Source organism: Macaca fascicularis, chromosome 14 (assembly GCF_037993035.2).
Source record: "Macaca fascicularis isolate 582-1 chromosome 14, T2T-MFA8v1.1".
Classification (NCBI taxonomy): domain Eukaryota; kingdom Metazoa; phylum Chordata; class Mammalia; order Primates; family Cercopithecidae; genus Macaca; species Macaca fascicularis.
In genome coordinates, this window is record NC_088388.1 from 15,488,321 (window position 1) to 15,512,879 (window position 24,559).

The window sequence follows — 24,559 nt, forward strand, 5'->3', positions numbered from 1 at the left end:
ACATGGACATAGAATGCAGAATGACTGACAATGGAGACTTGGAAGGGTGAGGGAGTGGGAGATGGGGTAGACGATGAGAATATTAATGGCACAATGTATGTTGTTCAGGTGATGGATACCCTAAAAGCCCTGACTTCACCACTGTACAATCTACTCATGTAACAAAATCGTACTTGTAACCCATATATGTATACAAATAAATAATGTGTGAAATCAATTACTTTTTTTTTATTTACAAAAATGAAAGAGAATGTTTTATAAACCTATAAAAGGTAGAGAAGGGTGACAGGCAAGCTGGTGTTTTTCATCACAAAACTAAAGATGAACCTGGCCCAGGTGTTGACGAAGCTTTAGGAAAGACCCAGTAAGTGAAGTGGCAACAGTCCAGGAATGATACTCCCATGGCAAACAGGTGAACCAGCAGATAAGTGACAACATGTGGCAGTGTGTGAGCTGCAGCAGTCTCCCTGTCCTCCCACCACCAACTCCTGGCCCCCTGCACCGATCTTCAGAGGATGAAAAGAATACGGTTCTGACTTCATTTCTTTCCTCCTTTCAAATCTCATGCAAAATGTCTCCCGCAGCCCACAGTGAACCAAACTATGCGAAAAATAAAATTGTGGGAAATGGGGCTCCACCGTGAATAAATTAACCCAAATCAATGAGCAATTCCACCTGTAACCATTTATCATCAGGAGGTTGAGCTTGAGTATATAACCAGTCACATTCAAAGATGTCTATTGCAACATTGTTTGTTATTGGAAAAAATTCAGGAAATAAGTGAATACTCTGCAGCCTTTAATTAGAAGATACACTTGCAATTAACAAGTTACAATGACATCCATAATTGTAAAGTAAAATGGCAAGTTGCAGAAGATGATATAAAAATGATACAATTTTTGTTGAAATACAAAAAGTAAATAAATGTTTGATGAGTATAAAAAGATTCATACAAAACTAATAGGAGTTACTTCTGGGTGAGAAGATTGGGAAACAGAGATAAAAGAAAGGAACCACTCTCCCTTTTTTACTTTGTATGTATCCTTTCATTTTATTACAATAAAAAATGTGTTATTTTTGTAATAACCCCAATTAAGCCTTTAAAAGAAAGAGACTACCTAAAAATATAAATCATGGGAACTGACAAAATGCTAACAAAAATATTTGAGAATCCTAGGCTGTGCACTCAATGTATTTAACCAGATCTCATCTATTGCAATAAATAAAGTTAGTAGCAATCATCATTATCATCATTATATGGTTAGTCCAAGGACACTTTTTGGTGACCCACCGTCTCTGCCTCTTTCCTGCAAGCTGAAAGACATCAGAGAAGCAATTTGTAAATATGGAGAAACCTGGGGAGCAGTTTGTCATTTTCCTGTGCTGAATAAACAGCAGAATTCCTTTGTTCAATCTGATAACTTTTGAAGGTACATAATTCTATAAATGTCCAATCCTCAGATGAAGGAATTTCCCAAAAGATGTGCTCACTGAGGTGCTTGGGAGTGAGAAATGTCTTTAAAGCATTACTCAATCCAGTGCCTGGGGTCAAAGAACGTATTTTAATCCCTCCTTGGCACTGCTAATGATACCTGGTCCCTTCAGTCAACAAATACTCATTTACTGTCCACTGAGTGTCAGGTAGTGGACTGGAAGTGCGGGAAACAGCAGGGAGCAAGTTTCACATGGATCCTGCCCTGTTGAAACCTTTAAGGCCCATTGGGGAAAACAGACATCAGACAAGTAACAATAAGTGGTTTGTGCGTTTCAAAAAAACAGCAGAGAGGGTACTGCAGGAGCAAACAATTAGCCAACTTAGCCTATTTGGGGAATCAGAGAACAGCTCAATAATGTCTACACAATTTATTAGACAGCTCTGAATGTGGGAGAGGCTGTTTCCTAAACAGTCCCTTCACAAAAGGGATCAAGGAGTCACGAAGCCACAGAAGGTAATATTAAATGATCAGGAACAGTTTTAAATAGAACTCCAGAGAGAAACACAATTTGTCTTTCACTCCGTAGGCATTAAGCATGTGTTAGATGCCAGGAACCGTGATGTATGTGTCTAACCTGCAGGAGTACATTCACTCACTTGTCATTTAGTCCACAAATATTTACTGGACACTTATTATCTTCCAGGGACTGCTTAGGGACTGAGGGCACAGCAAAGAACCCTGCTGTTATGAACTTGCATTCTTATGGAGTGACAGAAAATAACATAAAAGGAAAACATATATTATAACAGATAGTGATGTGCTATGCAGAAAAATACAGCAGAAAAGGAAGTTATGGAGGTTGTTTTCTATTTTCAATAGGGTTATCAGAGAAAGCCTCATTAAAAGGCAATAAGTGAGCAAAGATTTTAAGGAATCAAGAGAGCAAGTTATATAGACATCTGGAGGAATAGCATTCTAGCAGAGGGAACAACAAATGCAAGGACCCTGAGGCAAGACCATGCCTGGGGTGTTCGAAGGACAGCAAGGAGTTCAGAGTCTAGCAGAAAAAGCAAGCATGTGACCAAGGAACTATTTTATAATGCAACTTGACAAGTGATGATGCAGGAATTTTTGGCTAATTCAGAGCAGTCATGGCAAAATTCTAGTGTTGGGCTATCGAGAGAATGTTTGATATTGCTGAAAGCACCTGGGCAGCAAGGTCAATGTGAAAGAGTCACTGTGCATGTGACAAGTAAAAAAGGTTTGCTTTGGCAGCATTAGGATGGGTGTGGACCAGGTGAACCTGATCAGTTTCCTCACCTGAAACCCATCTCACCTTTCCCTGAAGAATCACTTTCCCTCCTTGTTCATTGTTCTCTCTCTGCTCATGACCTCTGCACTTTCACTGATTGTAATCTCAAGGTGAGGACATAGAAAAAGAGCACTGCATGGGCAACCAGACATGTGGTTCTTCATTCCCACCTCCTACCCCATCCCCACCACCATCCTGGACTAGCTGTGTGGTCCCAGGTAAGTCTCGTATCACTCTGGGTTTCCATATCCTCATCTGTTTTTCTTATTAGCTCCTCAAAGAAATATGAAGTAATCATAATTTAGCCACCAAAAGACAGGAAGCTAGAAAGATTTAACTTTATCATTCTCTTCTCCTCCTCTTTCCCTTCCCATAAATCCCTCCATGCGCATCCCCGCAACCCCCACAAGCGGAGGCAAGGTGGGGGAATATCCTCTGTCTGTAGGCTCCAGTTCCAGCATAAGACTCTACTAGTTTGTTCTGTCCCAACACTGTCAGAGCCAATCCGTGGCCAGTGTGGGTCTCCGAGGAGAGATTATTGCTGATATTGGGGTTATTTACATGCAAATAGCACCTTTTGTGTAGGAATAGAAAAGGTTTCTCTTCAGTCTCCATTTCTAAAAGCCATGCACCCAGTTGGGCCATCACTAAGAATGGTTAAGGGAGCCTGAATTCTAGTTCTGACTTGTCCCATGAGGAATCATCTATCTTCCAAGGTCCAGGTTCCTCAGTCAACATAATATCATGAATCACAGACTCTGCCACCCTCACCCTTGCCAGCTGTGGCCTGGGGAACAGCCCTCCCCCCTCCAACCCCCCATCCCCACCCCGGCTATTCACCTAGAATTGGTAGAATGGAGACTGATCCACCTAGGAAAAGGCAAGGCCCATTGTAGCCTCTAGTTTGCCCTCCCTGGAGTCAGGCACTTCATCAGGTTTCTCCTTTAATCTTTAACACAAGAGAAACCTTAGGGAAAAATAAATAGGACAAGTCCACTGCCCAGAGAAGCAACTGGCACAGACAGCAAGTTGGCATGACCTTTACCAGCTCTCTGCAGCTGAGAAATTGTGGTAATTATTCTTAGCATCAGATGCATATGCATTTTTTATGAGTCTCAAAATGTCCAGACAAGAAAAAGGAAGGGAGCAAGGTCAGGAGGGAACTCCTTTGACAAAGGTGGGGCCAGGAAGGGGACAGGTGGGAGCCATCTGCACATTCAGTCATTTCTCATTTTTGATTGAGAAAGGTGGTCTAGAGACCATGGCTGAAATTTATACACACACAACACACACACACACACACACACACACAGATACATACACATATTTCCTGCCTTCAAAAATTTTATACTCTACTGTTAAAGAGCTAAGCCATATATGTAATCAATCATTCCCACACCAGGATAAAATTCAGGGGAGATGATTTCCAAGGAAGTGGCATTTGAGCTGAACCTTAAAATTAAAATTCGAGCAAGACACTTAAAATTGCACATTCCCCATTCTCCTGATCCCGCCTTAGTTTTCGCCGTAGGAATTGTCACCTTCTAACATAACATATAATGTACTTATTGTATTTATTGCCTATCTGCTTCACCCCTCTGTAAATTCCAGCCAAAGCTTCTCCCTCATTTTCTTTCCACCCCATCTTCCTTACATAGAGAAAGAGGCAAAGAAAGAAAATTTGCCAAGCTTATATTTACAGGATACCTTTGACCTTTCAGAACAGCGTCCCTTCCATTTTGTCCTCCGAAGAGCTCTGCAAAGACCAGAGAATATGTGATTCTCCCCATTCTGCTGAAGTAGTAACAAAGACATGGGGTAGGAGGGATGAAAGTTACCCAAGGTCACTCACCTGACACCCACCAACTTTACAGAGATGCCATTCGTCTCTCACCTGGCATATAGGAAGCACTCAAAATATATAAATTATTATTTCACTTTTCTTATGTCACATTTTTTTCAGAAAGAAGGTATTAAATTACCTTCTTAGTATCACCAGCTGGCACTGTAGTGAACATTGTTCTCACTCCTTTGCCTTTCCTGCTCCTTACAGTCAGAAAGTAATATCACCCTTCCCTTAGTGTCCTACCTTTTCCAAAGACCCAGAAAGGTTTTCTTCCAACTATCACAGTGTGGCATAGACAGCTTCACTAATACAAGGCTCCCTCCTATTCCTCCCTCTGAAACCATTTTAGCAGCACGTATTCATTAACCACAACCTTGCTACTGTTGCAAGTTAGACAGCCTGAGTTTTAACACCCTGAAAACCATTATTAGAACAAGTCCCCTTCCATGTATCATTACATACAACACATTCAAACAAAACATAACATTTCCAAAAGATGAAAGGTGATTTTTCTCAGAGAAGTTAGGACATTTGTATTTATTATGACTTCCTATTACTCGTAAGGAAGGACTATAATGGTATATTAGCATGTCACACAGTTACAAAGAAGGTTAGTGTAACTATTAGGAACCTTCTTCAAGAACTCCTTTATTTTCTTGTCTCTCTAAAATATAAGTCAAAAGGTTCCGCACAGGAATGGCATGAGTAAACTATTTAACTACTTTAACCAAGTCAGTGTGCTCAGTATCCAGTTGCCAATTAGCACCTCCGTGGAGCTCTATACATACTTTAAGGAGGCAGGGAAAGCTCTGGGTGTTTAGAAAGACCTCTGAGCAAAGCTATTTTAAGGAGCCTTGAGCTTGGTGTTGCTTTCCAGAGAAACAAGGAGGTTCTGATTAACTGTATATATCAGTTTGGACCCTCTAGTTTCAAGTAACAAAAACCAACCAGAGGACTGGGCGCAGTGGCTCACACCTGTAATCCCAGCACTTTAGGAGACCGAGGTGGGAGGATCAACTGAGGCCGGGAGTTCAAGACCAGCCTGGCTAACATAGCGAAACCCCATCTCTACCAAAAATACAAAAATTAGCCAGGCACCTGTAATCCCAACTACTTGGGAGGCTGATGCAGGAGAATCACTTAAGCCCAGAAGGCGGAGGTTGCAGTGAGCCTAGATAGCACCATTGCACTCCAGCCCGGGTGACAGAGCAAGGCTCTGTCTAAGAAAAGAAAAGAACAAGCCTGAGCAAAACAAAAACAAAAGGAAATTTATTATAAGGATATGTGTATTCAGAAGCCAAGCCACGATTACAACTGGGCTGAAGATTTCCCACTGGAAATCCCTTGAGAATTCAGGCAGTATTTTCTGTCCATCTGTTATGCCATTGCCTCATTCTTTCTCTCTCTCACTCTCTCTCTCCTTCTGTCACTCAAGATCAGAGCATTCTACCTGCTCTGCCTTGCAGAACATTTAAGCCCACAGCTCCCAAGTTTAAATGGTTTTGGTTCAGTCACATGTAGAACTCTTTTTTTAAAAAAAAATACTTTAAGTTCTAGGGTACATGTGCACAACGTGCAGGTTTGTTATACAGGTGTGTATATGTGCCATGTTGATTTGCTGTACCATCAACTCATCATTTACAGTAGGTATTTCTCTGAATGCTATCCCTCCCCCTGCCTCCCACCCCAGACAGGCCCCGGTGTGTGACGTTCCCCGCCCCCCGTCCCCTATTCAACATAGTATTGGAAGTTCTGGCCAGGGCAATCAGGCAAGAGAAAGAAATAAATGGTATTCAGTTAGAACTCTTAACTCTCTACATTCATTTCCAAATTCCTAGGAGATTACTGTAGTTGGCTTGATTAAGTTAAGTGAAATCTCTTGTTCAATCCACTTGTGACCATGAAGTCACTGTCATATATTACAAAATGGTTGTTGAGGATTTCATTATTGTATACTACGGTGGGCATGAACTTGCTACATTTCAGAGATACTAAGAAGGCCAGTGTGGATAAAGCAGAGAGTGCTAGGGGAAGCTATCTCAAACTTGACATATTCAAAGAAGAATTCGTGTTTTCACTAAAAAAAAAAAAAATACTAGGCTGGACAACATAGCAAGACCCCATCTCTACCAAAAATATATATATATTTTTTAAATTAGCCAGGCATGGTGGCACATGCCTATGGTCCTAGCAATTCTGGAGGGTGAGACAAGAGAATGGCTTGAGCCCAGGAGTTTGAGGTTACAGTGAGCTATGATCATGCCACTGTACTCCAGCCTGGGTGACAGAGCAAGACTCTACCTCTAAAAACAACAACAACAAATATTCTACTCATTCAGATCAAAATTCTTGGAATCATCTTAAACTTACCTTTTTCCTCCTATAGCCCACATTCAATCTGTAGTTATCTATCACTTCACAATAAATTATCTCAAATCTTAGTGGCTTAAAACTGCAATAATCATTTATTATCACTCATGGTTTCTCTGATTCAGGATTTCAGTTAGGACATGTCAAGGCCTCAACTGAAATGCCCAAGGACTCAAAGTTGAATTAACTGAAGCCTCATTTAATCACATGTCTAAAAGTTGGTGCTGACTACAGCTGAGGGGCTAGCAGAGCTGTTGACCATACACTCTACACATGGCCTCTTCATGTAGTCTAGGCTTCCTCACAAAATGGTGACTGAGTTCTACAAGCAAACATTCCAAGTGAAAGTGAGAGCCAGGCGGAAGCCATATTGCCTTTCATGGCCCAGTCTCAGCAGTCACAGAGCATCACTTCTGCAACTATTTATTAACTATTTATTGAACTATTTATTAAGATCTGCTCAGTTTCAAGAGAAAAGATCATAGACCCCGCCTCTTGATGGAGGCATGTATCAACATCTTATTGCAAGAAGAGAACATTGGATGGGATGTTATTTGGTATGAGTATCTTTTAAAAATTAAGTCGGCTACACTAGCCATCTGTAAATCCTTTCAAATCGACCTCCAGAAAAATATTTTGAACCCGACCTCTATCTTCACTGCTACCATTCTAGACCAGGTGACTATCAAATTGTTTCAGACTGTGGCAATTATCTTCAAACTTGTCTGTCTGTTTTACTTTTAAATTCTCTTCTGTCAATTCTTCACACAAAGCCAAAATATTCTTTCCCTATGCTGCCAATGTCCTTGTCTTTTAAATAAAATTCAAAGTCCCTGAACTGGACTTCATGAATTGACTCATGGTTGGCTGCCTGCAAGAAGAGTGAGATCTATTAAAGCTTTCTCAATCCCTCCAAGCTACCATCAATCTAATGACTAATTTTTTTTAACTTCTGTAATTCTGTGAGCTGATGCTGGGTGGCTTCTGTATCTTCCCATATGAGGAAGTCCTAGACAAGAATTTGTTTCTATTTGGTTGCTCTCTACAAAAGCCTGCAAGAAGCAACAATACTCTCAACATCCTGATATTTAGCCAAGATCCCTAACCTCTCCATTTCTGGAGGTATGTGATCTGAGTCTCAGATAATAACAGGTGATGGTAATTCACCAATTTCTTTGCCAGGACATACCAAGAGACAGTTTCAGGATGGGGAGGTCCTCACTGTTCCCATCATTGTCTCAGATGACAACACATTTTTTTTTTCTGAAGGCCTGATTTTACACATTACTCCTGATACATCTGATTTTTATATTAGTCAAGATATTTGGATGCAAGTGTCAGAAACCAACCCAAGTGACTCTAAGATGTTTAAAAGGGACTTATTATAAGGACTGGAAAGAATCTCACATAACCCACCAGCAAAAAAGCAGCCAAGTTAGGAAAGCTCTACTTGTTCGTGAAGAGCTATCAGGAACCTAGGAAGGGTTCCTTCCTCGCCTCTCATTTCTGCTTCTCTCTGCACATTAGCCTCACATTTCTCTATGACTGAAGAATTGATTCCTTTGCAACCCAGTCCGCATGACAGAATGTGGCTAACCACAGTTCCCAATTGTACATAGTACAAGTCCAGCCCCTTAGAAAGACCAGTCTTTCACAGTTCCAATTCCAAATTCCTGCAGAAGGGTCTGAAACTAGCCCACCTTGGGTCAGGTGGCCTCCCCTGTTTCAGTGAACTATAGCCTGGAAGATGGAACCACCTCGGTTCCCATTTCTTTCCTTTGGCTATGATGTATCCACTGCTGAAAGTAGAGGCATTCAAGAGACTATGGTAAGGATTGGTAGTCTCTTCAAAGATACGTGATAAAGCAAGGACATGGACACTTGCTGTATAATGGACGTGATTAGGACTAATAGCCCACGTCTTTTAAAACTCTTCCGATGAAAAATGTGAAAAAAAAAAACCAAACAGCAGACCTAGGCAGCTATGTTTATATCACATGACCCAGACCTTATTTGAATGTATAGCAGACAATCTGCCCAATAGTGTGGCTGACCTGTTCACCCATGTTCATTCTCTGGAGAATTTTAACCAAAAATCACAAGTACCATGGTCAGATTGGTGGTGAGAACTTGAACTGACTAGTCATGTATGTTTGTGGGCTAGTGGCCAGGTTGAGGCCCCAGAGAAACAGAGAAGGCTGATTTAAAGAAGGACAGAAATAATCAGAGCGAAGCAGAGCTGAGCTGGACCATGACACCCCAGAGACATGAGAATGAAGCTTTGGTTCCCAGTAGCTCCTGGAGTCTAGTTCCCATGAGGCCTCACAGCAGTTCAGCTTCCTTATCCTTGAAATTGCCTACTTTAGCTTTACCAAAAAAAAAAAAAAAAAAAAAAAACCTCTCACTCTACTGAGCTAGCTTGAATAGATTTCTATTTGCCATAGCCAACAATCCCTGACTAAGAGAGCCTGAGAAGGTGTCAAATAAGGAGTGAAGCCTGAGGAGTGGGAGAAAGTCTCATCTGCCATTTAGCTGAAGTGCTCAGAAAAGCATCAGCTAATGCACCTCCCTGTTCACGTCTGCTTCTCCAGTTTTCAGAAAATGAAGTTCTCAGAGTTCTTTAAAAACATTCCATCTGTATTTTAAGCCTCATTAGGAAAAGACCTGCTGGTAGAGGCTGCTAGTCATTGAAACAGCAATATATACAATTCTTTCTGAACAGGATGGGCTATCCTCACTTGGCTTACAGGTCATCAAACAGAACTTAAAGCTTGATGTGTAGCATTAAGCAGAGGCTACCTCAACTACTCCATAATCCTTCCTTCTTTCCTTCCTCTTTCTTTCTGTCTTTTACTTCCTTCTTTTTTTTCTTCCTTCTTTCCTTTTTCTCAGGTGTTATTTTTACTACTAGAGGATAAGGATTTAATGATGAGCAAAAGAGACACAGCCCTTGCCTTCATGATGTTTACAATCCGATTGGGGAAATAGACTGTTATTGAATATTAATCACTGAAAAATGTAAAATTACATTTGTGTTAAGTGCTACAGAGGGGAGATTCTATGAGAAGCTATGAGAAATAAAAAGAGGTTCATAGACCCCATCAGGGAAGGCCTGGGAAGATCACTGAGCAAGTAAGCTGAGATCTGAATGTCAGTAGGAACGACCCTGGTAGGAAAGTGAGTAGAGGCTGTGGAGTGGCCTGAGCAGACCCTGGACAGTATGGAATTAGCCATACTCATGTATTTGAGTGACTGGAAGGAGCCTTTAAGCCAAGGCAGGGCTAAGGAGAGTATGGTACCAGGCAAGCCTAGCAGTTGGTTGGGGCTGGATTACTTAGAACCTTACAGGCCAGGTTCAGGATTTTGGTCTTCAATCTAAGACCAACTGAAACCATATGCTACAAGGCATCAGGTTGACTCCCAGGTTATTAAGAAAAATGCCTTATTATCTTATTTAAAAGTTCAAACTTTCCTGCTCTCTATCATCCATACCCTTTCCCTAGTTCTCATGTGCTAATTGTTTATTAAACTATTCTGCAACTGAAACTGCAAAATGTAAAGTCTAAGTCTAGCAAAGGGCTCTACTATCCAGGAAAAGAGCCAAAAATTATCAAATGTATGGATAGATATACAAAGTGACAGAGAAAGAGAGAGCAGAAAGAGAGAGTATAGATCAATACACAGAAGAAGTCTCAGGGAATTTTGTCTCCAATATATCCGTGAGATATTACAACGTTGTTCTGTTGCTTAAATAATGTGTTTATTATCATAAAGAAAATAGATCTTTAATCCATATGGCCATATGTAAAATACCTATACAATTACAGTCATACGAGATGTAATTTTTTCTAAGTATTTTAAGACCTCACTAACCAAGAAAACCATTTTGAATTAGGGAAAAGATACAATTACAGAACTCCTATTTTGTTACCTACACATCGGCTTTTAATATGAACTACTAACAGTACTTTTGAAACTACCTTCTACCCTGTTTTAATGAGTGGACACAAGGACTATCCCATACAAGGTAGCAGCAGATCACACCGTCTCCTGGTTGTGTGTGGCATTCTTCTTCCCTCTATACAGGGGTTGGGGACAGGCTTGTACTTTTTGTTTTGTTAAATTTCTAGGCTTTATAAATCAAGATGAAGCATCAAGGAATGCACAAAAGAAAGGCAAGACTGGCCAGGCCCAGTGGCTCATGCCTATAATACCAGCACTTTGGGAGGCCGAGGTGGGCGGATCACCTGAAGTCAGGAGTTCAAAACCAGTCTGGCCAACATGGCGAAAGCCCACATCTACTAAAAATACAAAAAGTAACAGGGTGCAGTGGTGGGTGCCTGTAATCCCAGCTACTTGGGAGGCTGAGGCAGGAGAATCGTTTAACCAGGGAGACAGAGGTTGCAGTGAGCTGAGATTGCGCCACTGCACTCCAGTTTCTGGGCAAAAGAGCAAGACTCTGTCTCAAAAAAAAAAAAAAGAAAAGAAAAGAAAAGAAAAAGAAAAGGCAAGACTTGGCCATTTCATATGCCAAAATTGTAAAAAAAAAAATGCTAAAACAAATTATCCTGCTATAATTAAAAAAAGAATTTGCCATAACAAATCCTAGTCTTCACCCTTATGTCTGAGTTGATATTCTGTCACCTCCCAACATCCTTGGAAAGCAGGTGATGTTATTATACCTATTCCACTGTTAAGCAAACTGAGGCTCAGAATGATTGTGCCACTTATTCAATATCTCACAGGAATAATGGGGGCAGCATCAAATCTGGGTCTGTCTGACTCCCAGTTCGTACTGCTGGAAGAAGACCCACGTTAAAGACACTGTCTTGGATCTTTTGTGGAAAGCAGGGCCAGGACCAGGGTAAGACAAGCGAAGTGCAAAATTTAAGGAGGTTCTCACTTTCAGGTACTGACCCTGCACTTGCACAACTCAGAGAGTGAGCACTTCCTTAAAAGTAAGTACTAAACCACACAATCTTCAAGGAACCTGTGTGGTTCATTTTCTGTATCAACTTGGCTGGGCTACAGTGCCCAGTTATTGAACCAAACACCAGCCTAAGCATTGCCATCAAGGTATTTTTCTCTGCTATGATTAACATTTAAATCAGTTGACTTTGAGTAAAGCAGAGTACTCTTTGTAATGTGGGTCTGCCTCATCCTGTAAGTTGAAGAACTTAAGGGAAAAGACTCACAAAAAATAATGAATTCTTCCTCCACATAACTTAAGACTGAGAACTACAACATCATCTCTTCTCTGAGCCTTCTACCTGCCACCTGCTCTGCAAATTTCAGACTTGCCAGCCCCCACTATCATATGAGCCAAATTCTCTAAAATAATTCTAGATAGATAGGTAGACAGGTAGGTAGGCAGGAAGGTAGGTAGAAATATAAATGCTATATATAGATAAAAATATATTTTCTATTGTTTCTTTAGAGAACCTGGCTGATAAAGTACCTTAAAATCACTATCATCTAAGCAACGAAAAGCAAGCACCTAACAGCTCACCCTGATAGAAGAGCCCAGTGTAGTGGGAGGTGAACTTCACAACGGCTGAATGCCGCTCTACAGACAAACTGCCAATATTCAATCCTAGCTCAGCTGCTGGCTATGTTATGTGACCTTGGAAAACTTTCTTTTTAAATGTTTACTGATACATAATAATTGTACACATGAATGGGGTACATGTGTTATTTTGGTATATGCATACAATATGTAATGATCAAATCAGTGTAATTATAATATTCATCACCTCAAATATTTGTCATTTCTTTGTGTTGGGAATGTTTCAGATCTTCTCTTCTAGCTATTTTGAAATGTATGGTTAATTTTTGTTAACTATAGTCACACTACTGCACTAAACGAAGGAAAACCATCTCTCTTGGACTGTACATTCAACCCTCTCCAATAATAGTTATAAAGATGCAACAAAATAATGTTGGATTGGGAAACAGTAACAATTCCCATTCCTTTCAGCTTCATCACAGAACAAACAAACAAAAAAAATCCATGGCACTATTTTTATTGCTAAGCCAAAACACTTAATCTTATTAGTGGATAAGGGAGCCTGCAGAAGCCTTGTGTCTCCAAGGCCACTGGGCTAAGAGTAGAGTTCTCAGACTCTTAATTTCCTTTTATGCACAAGGGAGTTTCAGTTTAAAGTTGCTTTCTTTCCTCCTTCTCCTCCTCTTTCTCCTCCTCCTTCTCCTCCTCCTTCCCCTCCTCTTCCTCCTCCTCCTCCTCCTTCTTCTCTCTCGCTCTCTCCCTCTCTGTCTCTGTCTCTCCATTGTCACTTCTTTAAACACTACTTCCTAGCCTTTTCTCTCCTCTTAAGACTTGTTTATGTGACGCTCATCATCTATTATTACCAACAATTAATATTTATTCGCATAAAATGATGATAAGTTGTACAGAGCAGAGTAATTCCAGAGACAACCTTCCTTCCCTCAAATCCTAATTCTTCCTCCATCCAATCTGCTCTTCTCATATGCTGAGTCATAGTCTAGCGATATAGCGACACTATTAATATTCTCTTACATTTATATAGCTCAGGAAATCAGAGAGCCAAGGTTAGAGAAGTTTGAAAGCTCATATAGTCCAGAAACTGTGCCACTTTCTATATACAATTCCACTGTTATCTGTGATGGAGATTGCAAACTGCTGGGCCGAAAGAGAAATCCAGACATCAAATCGGGATTTTAAAACAAACCTAAGTTTTAAAAAATCCATAAACTTTCCTTTTTTTAAAATTCGTTTTCAAATTTCTCTTGAAAAACAAAATGCAGATTTCTTGCAACACATGGCATCTCTTGGTTAGAGCTGAGAGGTCATTGCTCCTATGGAGCATGACCCACCCTTTCCTATTGAATTATCCTGAGTCCATATCACTCATTTGCTTGGCTCCTGATGTTTGAATCTTCCACAACAGTCCCCAAGAAAACATCCATCTACACTTGAGCACTCCCAGGGAAAGGGAACTCACCATCTCCAAAGACAACCCATCCTCTCTTTGAACAGTTCCTTCCAGAGCTCTTTCTTAAACTCTAAAAGCCAAGGCATCCATCTCCTCAACACTAAACAAAGGAAGAGATTTCCTCACTGAATTTTTTCCAAAGTAAGCATCCCCAGTGCCTCCTCTAATTTGGTTTCTGGTTCCTTTACCACCTTGGTTTTCATTTTCTGGGCATGCTTTATTCTATTTCTATTTCTTTTAGAGGATAAAATCCAGAAATAAAGGTTTCTTCCTGCTAGATTCAGCTCATCCCTCTATCTTCTAGAATTTTATCATGTACTAATTAAAGAAGAGCTTACTAAGTGCCTACCAGGTGGCAGACTCTGTGCCAGGCACCAGCATCACTTTGGCAAGCAGCGCAAGCTAAGTGCCTGCCCTCCTGGAGCTCGGATTCCAGAGGGAGACATGTCGCCCAGCAATCTCCCAGAGAAATGGAAACTTGCACTGTCATGTGTGCAAAATAAACTCAAGACGAATCCAAGATGTGAGACATAAAAAATGAAATTGTAGCAAATCTTAAAAAAAGGTAAATAATTTGATTATCTTGGAGAGAAGGCCTTTCTAAAATCAATAGAAAACCTAGAAGCTATAAAAGAAAAAAATGAATAAATCTAACTACATCAAATTTTAACATTTTTGGAAGTTAAAAGCATCATGAGTGAACTCAAAAGGCAAATTTGTGAAAATATTTGCAATACAAATGACAGACAAAGGACTGATTTTCCTAAGGTACAAGTTGCTCTTATAAATCAATCAACAAAGCACATAAAAAATTTACAAAAGAAATACAAATGATGCAAACAAATGAGATGATTCTGAAGCTCATTAATAATCAAACAAATACAAATTAAAATAATGAGATACTTTCCAAGTAAGTATTGGCCATATTTTAAAATGAATGCTCCCAAATGCTGTCAGATCATAGGGGATCCAGCATTTTCATTCAATGCAAATTGAAACAGCCCTTCTGGAGAGAATTCCGTGATTAGCTTATTTTAAATGTCCTGAATTTCATAAATATGTACGAATATTATCTGTGAATTATAAATAAAGCTTTAAAATAAAATAAACGTTCTGATTCTGCCATTTCATTAGTTTCTATTCTTTATCTTCTCCTCCCACCTATCCCTGAGTCACATCATGGCTTCCAGAACTAGCTGCCACATGTACTTCCCCGGGTCCTCATACCAATCCTCTTGTAATACCAGTTACAGATCGAGTAGAATCACTACTCAATCTGTAATTTCTGGAACTCAGGACCGCTATTCTCCTGGCCTGAGAGGATTTCCCCATAGCCTGTCAGAGCTCCTGGGAAATGCAACAATGGTCTGGTTAACTCAGCAGTCTCTGTGTCAAGGTTCCTGATAAAGATGCAATCTGAACTGTCTTGGAGTGTCTTTCTACCCCAATTCTCTTACCTACAGTAGATTATTGTAACTGGAAAAGAAATTTAAGTACCGAGGGCAACGGGAGAGACTGAGTAACTTTAGAACTAAGGCAGTTATCATTATGCCTGGGGTAATTCTGTGTGCAAGGTTAAAAAAAAAAAAAAAGGTTGGGGGACTGAAAACTAAGACATAAATTCATAAATTCACTGGCTATATCATCTGGAAATGTCTTTTCTCAGTAAGGACTGGTTGTGTATACATAGCTTTAATGAGCTAATACCCACTAGACCTATGTTCCCCCAGCATTTGTAGTTCACATTCATCCAGCGCTTGCACCCTAACATCTGTGCAGTCCCACAAGCTTTCAACAGAAGAGTTTTACTTTATGTTGTTTGTATTATGAAACAAGAGTCATACCAAAGACAGTTTTCAAACTGTCATTCACTCTTCTGCAGATTTGGATTTGCCTTCCCCGAGGAACATCCCCTTCCCCAAGTAAACTATGAAAGCAAATGATGCAACACCACCTTCTCAAAAGCAACATTAAGACACAGTTGCTACTTAGCTGTAGTACCTGGGGCAGGGTACCTGGGATTATTTAACCATCCCAGGCTTCATTTGCCACACAGGTAAAAAGGAGCCAACAATAGATGAGAAAGAAGAAGGGTGGGCCTGAAAATGAGTATGAGAGCTCTTTTCTGTTAATCCTGAGACTTTTTGTACCACATCTCCTCTCAGTGTATTAAGGATCTCAGTAAAAGTTAGTTGAGTTCCTCTTTTCAACAAACAATGCTAGGAAAACTGGATATCCCATGCAAAAGAATAAAGTTGGGTCCTTAACTTGCATGTGGCATACCCATACAAAAATGAACTAAATAGGGATAAAATACCTAAACATAAAGGCTAAAATGACAAAACTCTTAGAACAAAACATAGAGGAAAAGCTTCATGACACTGGATGTGGCAAAGATTTTTTAGGCATCATACCAAAAGCACATCTTGTCTTACTAGAAGGTCTTCGGGGCAATAACATGCATGGAGCTGTCATCTCCTGTGATGATGATGCCTTCTTCTAGAATACCTCCTGAAGGACCTGCCTGGGGCTGTTTTAGAGTTAACTTGCTTTCTGTGAGTAGAAGGAATACACTCTAAAATAACAACACATTAGTATATTAACTACATAAACTAGTAACGTCTTCTTTTATTATCATTATCAAGTATTATGTACTGTACATAATTGTATGTGCTATACTTTTATATGGCTGACAGTGCAGTAGGTTTGTTTACACCACCATTACCACGAACATGTGAGTCATGTGTTGTCCTATGATGTTAGGATGTTTACAATGTCCATAGGAGATGGAAATTTTCAGCTCCATTATAACCTCCTGGAACCATTGATATGTGATCCATTGTTGATTGAAATATCCTTATATGGTACATGATGACATATAAAGAGCTCACGCAACTCAACAATAAAAAACAAACAATCCAATTTATTTTTATTTTTTGCAGAGGCAGAGTCTCATCATGTTGCCCAGTGGTTGGGGAGGCCAAAGTAGGAGGATCGCTTGAGACCAGGGGTTCTCCCTGAACACTGGAATTATAGGAGTGAGCTACCACACCAGGCCCAAACAACCCAACTTAAATATGAGTAAAGAACTTGAATAGACATTTATCCAAGAAGATACACAAATGGCTAATAAGAACATGAAAAGATGTTCAGCATCACTAGTCATTAGGTAATGCGATTCAAAACCATAATGAAATACTATTTCATGCCCGTTAGAATAGCTATTACCAAAAAAATGGAAAATAAGTGTCGAGCATGTGAAAAACTTAGAACCCTTATATATTGCCAGTGGGAATGCAAAACGGTGCAGCTGCTGTGAAAAACAGTAGGTGGCTCCTCAAAAAGTTAAGCATAGATTTACCGTATGATCCAACAATTCCACTTTTAAGTAGTATATACTATGCAAAATAATAGGAAACAGGAACTTGAACAAATCTTTGTTCACCCACGTTTATAGCAACATTATTCACAATAGCCAAAATATAGAAACTACCCAAGTGTCCACCAACAGATTAACGGATAAACAAAATATGGTCTATCCACGCAACAGACTATTATTGATTTATAAAAAGCAATGGAGTTCTGATATTTGCTACGAATTGCATGAACCTTGAGAACATTATGCTAAATGAAAGAAGCCAGACACAGAAACCCAAATATTATATGATTCCACCTTTATGAAGTACTTAGAAGAAGCAAATCCGTAGAAACAGAACTAGAATGGTGATTGCAGGGGGCAGAGGGAAATGGGGAGTTAATGGGTACAGAGTTTCAGTTTGGGATGATGAAAAACTTCTGGAGAGGGATAGTGGTGATGGTTGCAAGACAATACGAATGTACTTAATGCCACCAAATTGTGTACTTACATGGTTAAAATGGTAAATTTTTTTAACCATGTAAGTTTCAATATTACGTGTATTTTATTGCCAAAGAAGCTTTTAAACAATCAAGAGGGAATTTTTTAAGTTAGTTAAGTGCCAACTATGTGCGAAGTCCTAAGCAACACACCAGGGATACAGTGAGGAGCAGAGTGCCCAGCTCCTCAATAAAGAGATAATTTATTGAATTAATGAATGAAATATTTTAGGCTCTGTCTATATATAAAACAACAGATGTCAACAGGCTATTTTTACAATGCTTTTTTCAGGGGTTTTAATACCCAAAGAAGCAAATTTAGTAAGGGTAGAATTAGAAAGAGTTTAGATATTCATTCCGTTACAAGATCAAAAGCACTTTTTTGATGCTCTTGCTGTCATTTTTTATTTTTGTGTTTCACTATTATGTTTTAAATAAGGACAAAGATGTTGAGAAAAAGAAAAAGACACAATGTTCTTTTCAACTATTTTCAGAAAACCTCATGGTTTTTGAAGAAGAGATGAGTGGAAATAGCTGAGAGTGTCTTTCCCAACAGGACCAAAAGGATGAATTGTATAATGTCCATGAAGCATCTTGATCTCCACAAGCGACTTCGCGGATCCACTACAGGGAAGCCGACAGCCTCCTTTCTTTTCAACTTCTGTCGGCTCTCCCCAGTTTCTCTGGTGATTTATCCTCTCCACATTCTCTATCGGTAAGATTCAGGAGAAAATTTAGTTTGAGGTTTGAATTCAGAATCAGGCAAAATGAGATTCAAAAACTAGAGCTGCCTTACCTTCTTTGAACTCCATCACCAGTAAAAGCCTTCAAACCAAAAATGCTTCATTTCTTTTTTGCCCTTTAGCCCCATAGCCACCAAAAAGGTATGGGAGATCCACGGGGATGGTGGCATTGGGGCCTGGGCAGCTCTGTTCTTGTAGTCATTTGCACATGGCTTTGATGGCATTTTCCCTTCCCTGTAGCTTAGACAAATAGACTTGGAGCAAGGAGGTAAAAAAGAAATCTGGTAAGTATCTCTATCCATCTTGTACTGATCTTCATGACAAAAGAAAAATTGTGTGTGGTTGTTTTTGCTCTTATCTGAAGCATGGTGGCTCCCTCAGACAAAATGCATTCCCATACACAAAAAGTATATATATATATATATACACACACTTCTGCCAAAGACCCTAGATTATGTGTTGTATGGTTTATACTCCATCCTTCTACCCTAGACCCATGCCCTCATGCTGATAATCTCATTTATTTAGCTTTATTTGTTTAGCTGATAATCTAGTTTATCTAGCTTAATATATGTGAAAAATACAAATCCATAGTTAAAGTTTTGATGTCGCTCTAAGTGATCAAGAACATAGTACTTTGGCCTTTTGGTGAATTAAATTGGGTCAGTTCAGAGTTTGAGGATCTGCTTTCTTCATCTTTCCAATATCATTGTTGGCAAATTGAGGCCAAAGTATTATAGCTAAAAATGTATAATTCCAAAGTCTAGTTCCTAAAAGAAATACACTCAGAAGTGAGAGGGAAAAAAAGAAAACAATGCCAGAATTCCTGACTGAATTCTATTTCTAAAAGAGTATGTGTAGAGTCTATTTTAAGAATGAGACTTTTTATTTTAAGAATGAAGCCTTTAAATAAAATAAGTGGAAACTCAGTACAGAATCTGACACAAATTAGGTAATGTATGAATGCTTTTATTCATTAATATGTATAATAGCAATACAATATACAGCATTCCTCAGTGCTTTTTACATTAATCAGAAGATAATTGCCTAAAACACACTAAAACTTCATTTTATTTTTATCTACTTGGTGCATACACGAGGCAAATGTATAAACATAAAACAATGCAGATGTATCAAAGATCACTCATTTATAGGCAAAATTGGTTGCCACTCACAAAGTAGAAACTGGGAGGGGTATGAGGTTTTTCCTGCCACTATCAAAATAGCAAACCCCCACTGTCTAGCATTTTGCTCATTTCTTTGTTTTTACATTTGAAGACCTTCCCTGCCTTTAAGCACAGAAGAAGCCCAGTAAGGGGCGGTTTCTTAAGCTCATTAACACAGTCTGGCATATGGTAGGAGGTTAATGGAAACATGCTGACCCCTTAAGAAAGAGTAGTTGATGATCATTTTGATGAAGGGACAAATAGCGTATACATGTGTCTACCTGAGAAAGGTCACACTTTATGGAAGGAAAAGTGCACCAATGAAAAGGTGGGCATCACCAAAAACACATTTCCCTAATTTTGCCACTTTGCCAAGAATCAGTCCTAAGCCACCATCAACGTCATGCACCTGCCAGCTTTCTCTAACATAACATGTGTCCTAGAATGAAGCATACAGTATTGCATGGAAATCAAATGCCATGCACTGGGATGTACCAGCTGTTGTTTCATAGACAAAGTGGTTCTATTTCCCTCCAACTCCACTACCACCAGCCTCCTTTCCACTCATCACACTGCAGCCAAAGGTATCTTTTAAAAATTCGTATCTGACCATTTCACACTCTACTTTTGAAATAAAGTTCACAAGTCCCTAAGCAAATCCACAAGGCTCTGTAACACAGTTTCTCTGGAATTCACCAGTTGCATCTCACCCTAAGACCCACTCCCTCATGCTACAGCCAATCCCAGTTCCTCAAGGCATCCCATTTCACAGGCCTTTGAATTTGCAACTCTTTCTGTCTAGAAGAGTCTTCACAACCCATGACTATGGCATACTTATTCTCAAAGCCTCTGCTTAAATGTTAATTTCTCTCAGAAGCCTTTTCTGATCACACCAAACTAGGTTGGCACCCAGTTACACAGCCTAATAACACCCTGTGCTGCTTCTTTTGTTTCACTTTGCAAAATTGTAAAAAATAATTAATTAATTAATTAACCGTGCAATGGTTGAATATCTATGTCCCAAGTTCTAATCTCCATGCTGAAAGAACCATATCTATCTTATTTATTACTCTAAACTTAATATTCAATACATAGTAGATATAATATATACTTAATATATTCTAAACTTAATATTTGTTACATAGTAGATAGATTATATTTGCTGAATTGATGAATAAAATTGTGAAGTCTCCATGGAGATATTTCCCAGGTAATATTTCTAGCAGATGAGGAAGTCATTAAAAAGTGGCAGTCAGATTCATTGTTATCTGTCTTCTGACAATAGAGTAAATGTCCTAGAGGAGATGAAAGTAGATAATGGTTTTCATTATTGGAGAATAGGAAATAACTTGAGTTAATTGAGGCAGGTGGTCCATGAACAATGCTTCAGAAATAAAATAGAGCTTCTGACCTTTGGTGATCAAGAAATATTACAAAGTTATATATGTGACTCACTTCAGCCCTACATCAAGATCAAATTGTTTCCAATAATTAATGCAAATCATTACATCCTTCTTTTTTCCACAGTGTCTGAGTCCTCTATGCCATCTTGGGAAGCAGGCTAACACACCTCCTTTTTTCCATGACAAATCCTAAATTGGGTATGACTGAATGTTAAGAAAAGTTTTCTTTCATCAAGGCTGATATCCACACTACAATCCACGATCAAAAATGTGACTGCCCCTTACTAGGTAAACAATGAGTTACAGTTTTGTAATCATGTTAGGCACAAAAATGATCTTAATAGAAGAAAATCCAAATAGCTGAGAAAATGCTCCACAATATGCAGGATGATAAGAAAAAAATCCATATTTTATAGCATGTTACTATTTACAAAGCCTTTTGGCATTCCCTCTCTCTTGATCCTGGCTGAAGATCTCTTGACCTTTAACCATAGCAAGGCAGAAATTCTACTGACGAGAAAACTGAAGTGGATCATTTCTGGCTCTAGGTCATAGAGCCAATAAAGAAAGTACTGGAACCCAAATCTAACTTTTTCTCCCTCAATATGTCTTCGTAATTATGAGACCTGGTTCATGTGTTAGGAGGAAGAGACAAAAGCCCAGAGTAAGATTTGCAGAAACTTCTGGATTGACGGAGCTCAAGAGTTACTCTGTTTGGGAAACCCTCATCCTATTGAAAACTTTCTTCAGAGCTTCCTTCACGTCTTTGTTTCTCAGGCTGTAGATCATTGGATTTAGCATGGGGATGACCACAGTGTAAAATATTGACACAATCTTGTCTTCCTCAAGAGATTTGCCCATGTCGCCTTTCAGGTATATGAATATGAGTGTTCCAAAGAAAAGAGTCACTGCAGTCATGTGAGAAGCACAGGTGGAGAAGGTCTTGGCTTTGCCACCTGCTGTACGAATCTTCAGAATAGCCTGAATGATGAACAAGTATGACGTAAGAATCACTGAAATGCTGGTTGTGATGACCAGAAAAGCTAAGAGGTAGATTACCCATTCCCATGGCCTGGTTTCACTACAGGCAAGCTTCAGCAGGGGTGGGAGGTCACAGAAAAAGAAGTCTACATAGTTGGACTTACAGAAGGAGATAGAGAAGGTGCAGCCAGTGCGGATCACAGAATTGACTATGGCACCAGCATATGCCCCAGCCACCAGCCCCAGGCGGGTCTGTGGTGTCATGGCTATGGCATAGAGAAGAGGGTTACACACAGCCACGTAGCGGTCATAAGCCATCACAGCCAAAAGGAAACACTCAGTGCTAGCACAGAGTGTGAAAAAGAAGAATTGGCTGGCACAGCGCTCATAGGTGATGACCATCTTATCAGTTCCCAAAGTCTCAAGAAACTGAGGAACAATAACAGAAGTGTAGCAAATGTCCAGGAAGGAAAGATGACTGAGGAAGAAGTACATGGGAGTCTGGAGCCGAGGTTCAGTCTGAATTAGCACAATCATGCCCAGGTTGCCCACCATGGTGATGAGAAAAACGACCAGAAACACAAAGAAAAGACCTATCTGCAGCTCTGCCTGCAAACGGAACCCCATCAGAACAAATTCTGTCACCATGGTGCCATTCTCCGCCATGAAGCCAATGTTATCCACTGAAATTAAAAAATAATAATAATAACGTCTCATCGAAGATAAATTAAGGCAGTAGTGGCTTGACTTGATCATTGCTCAGTAATGATAATAATCTTTTAGATTTGTAAAGCACTTTACATTTTCACAAACTTTATTTTACTTGATCCTTCAGAAATCCTTCGAAGCACATATTGTTTTTATTTTTGTTTTATTTTATTTGTTAAGTTCCGGGCTACATGTGCAGGATGTGCCAGCTTGTTACATAGGTAAATGTGTGTCATGGTGGTTTGCTGCACCTATCAATCCATCACCTAGGTATTGAGCCCGGCATACAGTAGCATTTTTTCCTAATGCCCTCCTCACCTCTCGCCCTCCCCCAACAGGCCCCAGTATGTGTTGTTCCCCTCCCTGTGTCCACGTGTTCTCCTTGTTCGGCTCCCACTTATAAGTAAAAACATGTAGTGTTTGGTTTTCTGTTCCTGTGCGAAACACATATTGTTAATCCCATTTTTGACAGAAGAATATGAGGGTCAAAGAAGTGAAGTGACCCAGATTTCACAATTGGTAAACAGGCAAAGCCTAGGTTAGACCTCAATTCCTGAGGCACTTCCAAAACTTCTGACAGGTCCCAAATTGGAAACCTTAATCAGCCTCGTGTGGAGGAAGAAAGCACTTTGTTGAAGAAACCCTAGTGGTGTAGTATAAAAGACATGGGCTTTGAAATAAGGTGTAGGTTTGAATACCTTCAGACCTTGAGCAAGTTAAGTAACCTTTCTGAACTTCAGCCTCCTTCTTTGTTAAATGAGGATTACAATGCCCAAATTATAATATTATTGTGAAGGATATAATTTACATAGTATGTTAACATGGTCTGACACACATTTAGAATTATTTTTTCTAAATTCTGAGATAATATGAGTGACATGCTCTTAGGTTCATATACATTCTAGAATCATAAGTCCACAGCCACCTGCAGTTCCAGCATCAACTCCACCTTTCTTTAGGGTTGTTTCTGATGTGCATATATGCACAATGGATTTGTATGCTAGACAGTGAGTCATAAAGAACAAGCTCTGTCAGGACCTCTATAGCCCATTGCCTGCCAAGTCGCCTCTTCCTCTCTGTTCCTGCCAAGCAGCATGGCCTGGTTTCCAAGTTCTCCTCTTATTCCAAAGGATCTGTCCTAGTTTTTTTAATGCCACATCATTATCAATCAGTGAGATACATGAATCAAGCTATTCCAGAATTAGCCTGCAAAACTCATTAAGAGACAAAGCCAGCACACTGAGTTTTGAATTCTAATACAGATGGGGTTCTTGCCAGGTGTTGGGAAAATACTCTCTGTGCCTTTGAACACTGATAATTTAGAGTAATGAACATAGTGAATGTGGACTTCATAGGTGATTCTTGTCCTCTTTCCATCTTTGAAACAAAAACTGAATTTGAAAAAGATCTCATAGGACTTTAGATAAATAATAAAGTAAAACCTTGATCAATGTTTGGCAAAAGCTGATCTAATTTTTGAGTAATGTTCAGCATCTGGTGGGAGTTTTTTCCCCCACTGAATTCTTCATAGGGTAAATATTTAGGTTGTTTTTCTACACTTAAGGCCAAATCTTATCCTGATCTTCTCCCAAAACAATGATTCGCCACGTTCTTAAGAGGAGTTCATGTAAATCATCCTGGCCAAAGGAAAAAAGAGGCTATATTCATCTATTTATTTAATAAGAATCTACTGAGAACTTACTGTGTAGCAGGCCCTTTTCTAGCTACTTGGAACAAAACAAAGGTTCCTGCCTTCATGCTTATT

At 39.5% G+C, this 24,559-nt stretch overlaps 2 protein-coding genes across 2 annotated transcripts in view; both read right to left on the reverse strand.

The window, feature by feature from the left end:
• OR9Q1 (olfactory receptor family 9 subfamily Q member 1) overlaps positions 1–24,559 on the reverse strand; it is a 126,163-nt gene that overhangs the window by 13,582 nt on the left and 88,022 nt on the right. The gene's annotated exons all lie outside the window — the stretch shown is intronic.
• On the reverse strand, positions 21,811–22,752 carry LOC141408467 (olfactory receptor 9I1-like). The gene has a single exon (XM_074014022.1). It carries the CDS (start codon positions 22,750–22,752, stop codon positions 21,811–21,813), a length of 942 nt encoding a protein of 313 aa, XP_073870123.1.

Bases quoted from the DNA above. Each gene is read 5' to 3' on its own strand.
- LOC141408467 (XM_074014022.1), bottom strand. From the start codon at position 22,752: ATGGCGGAGAATGGCACCATGGTGACAGAATTTGTTCTGATGGGGTTC.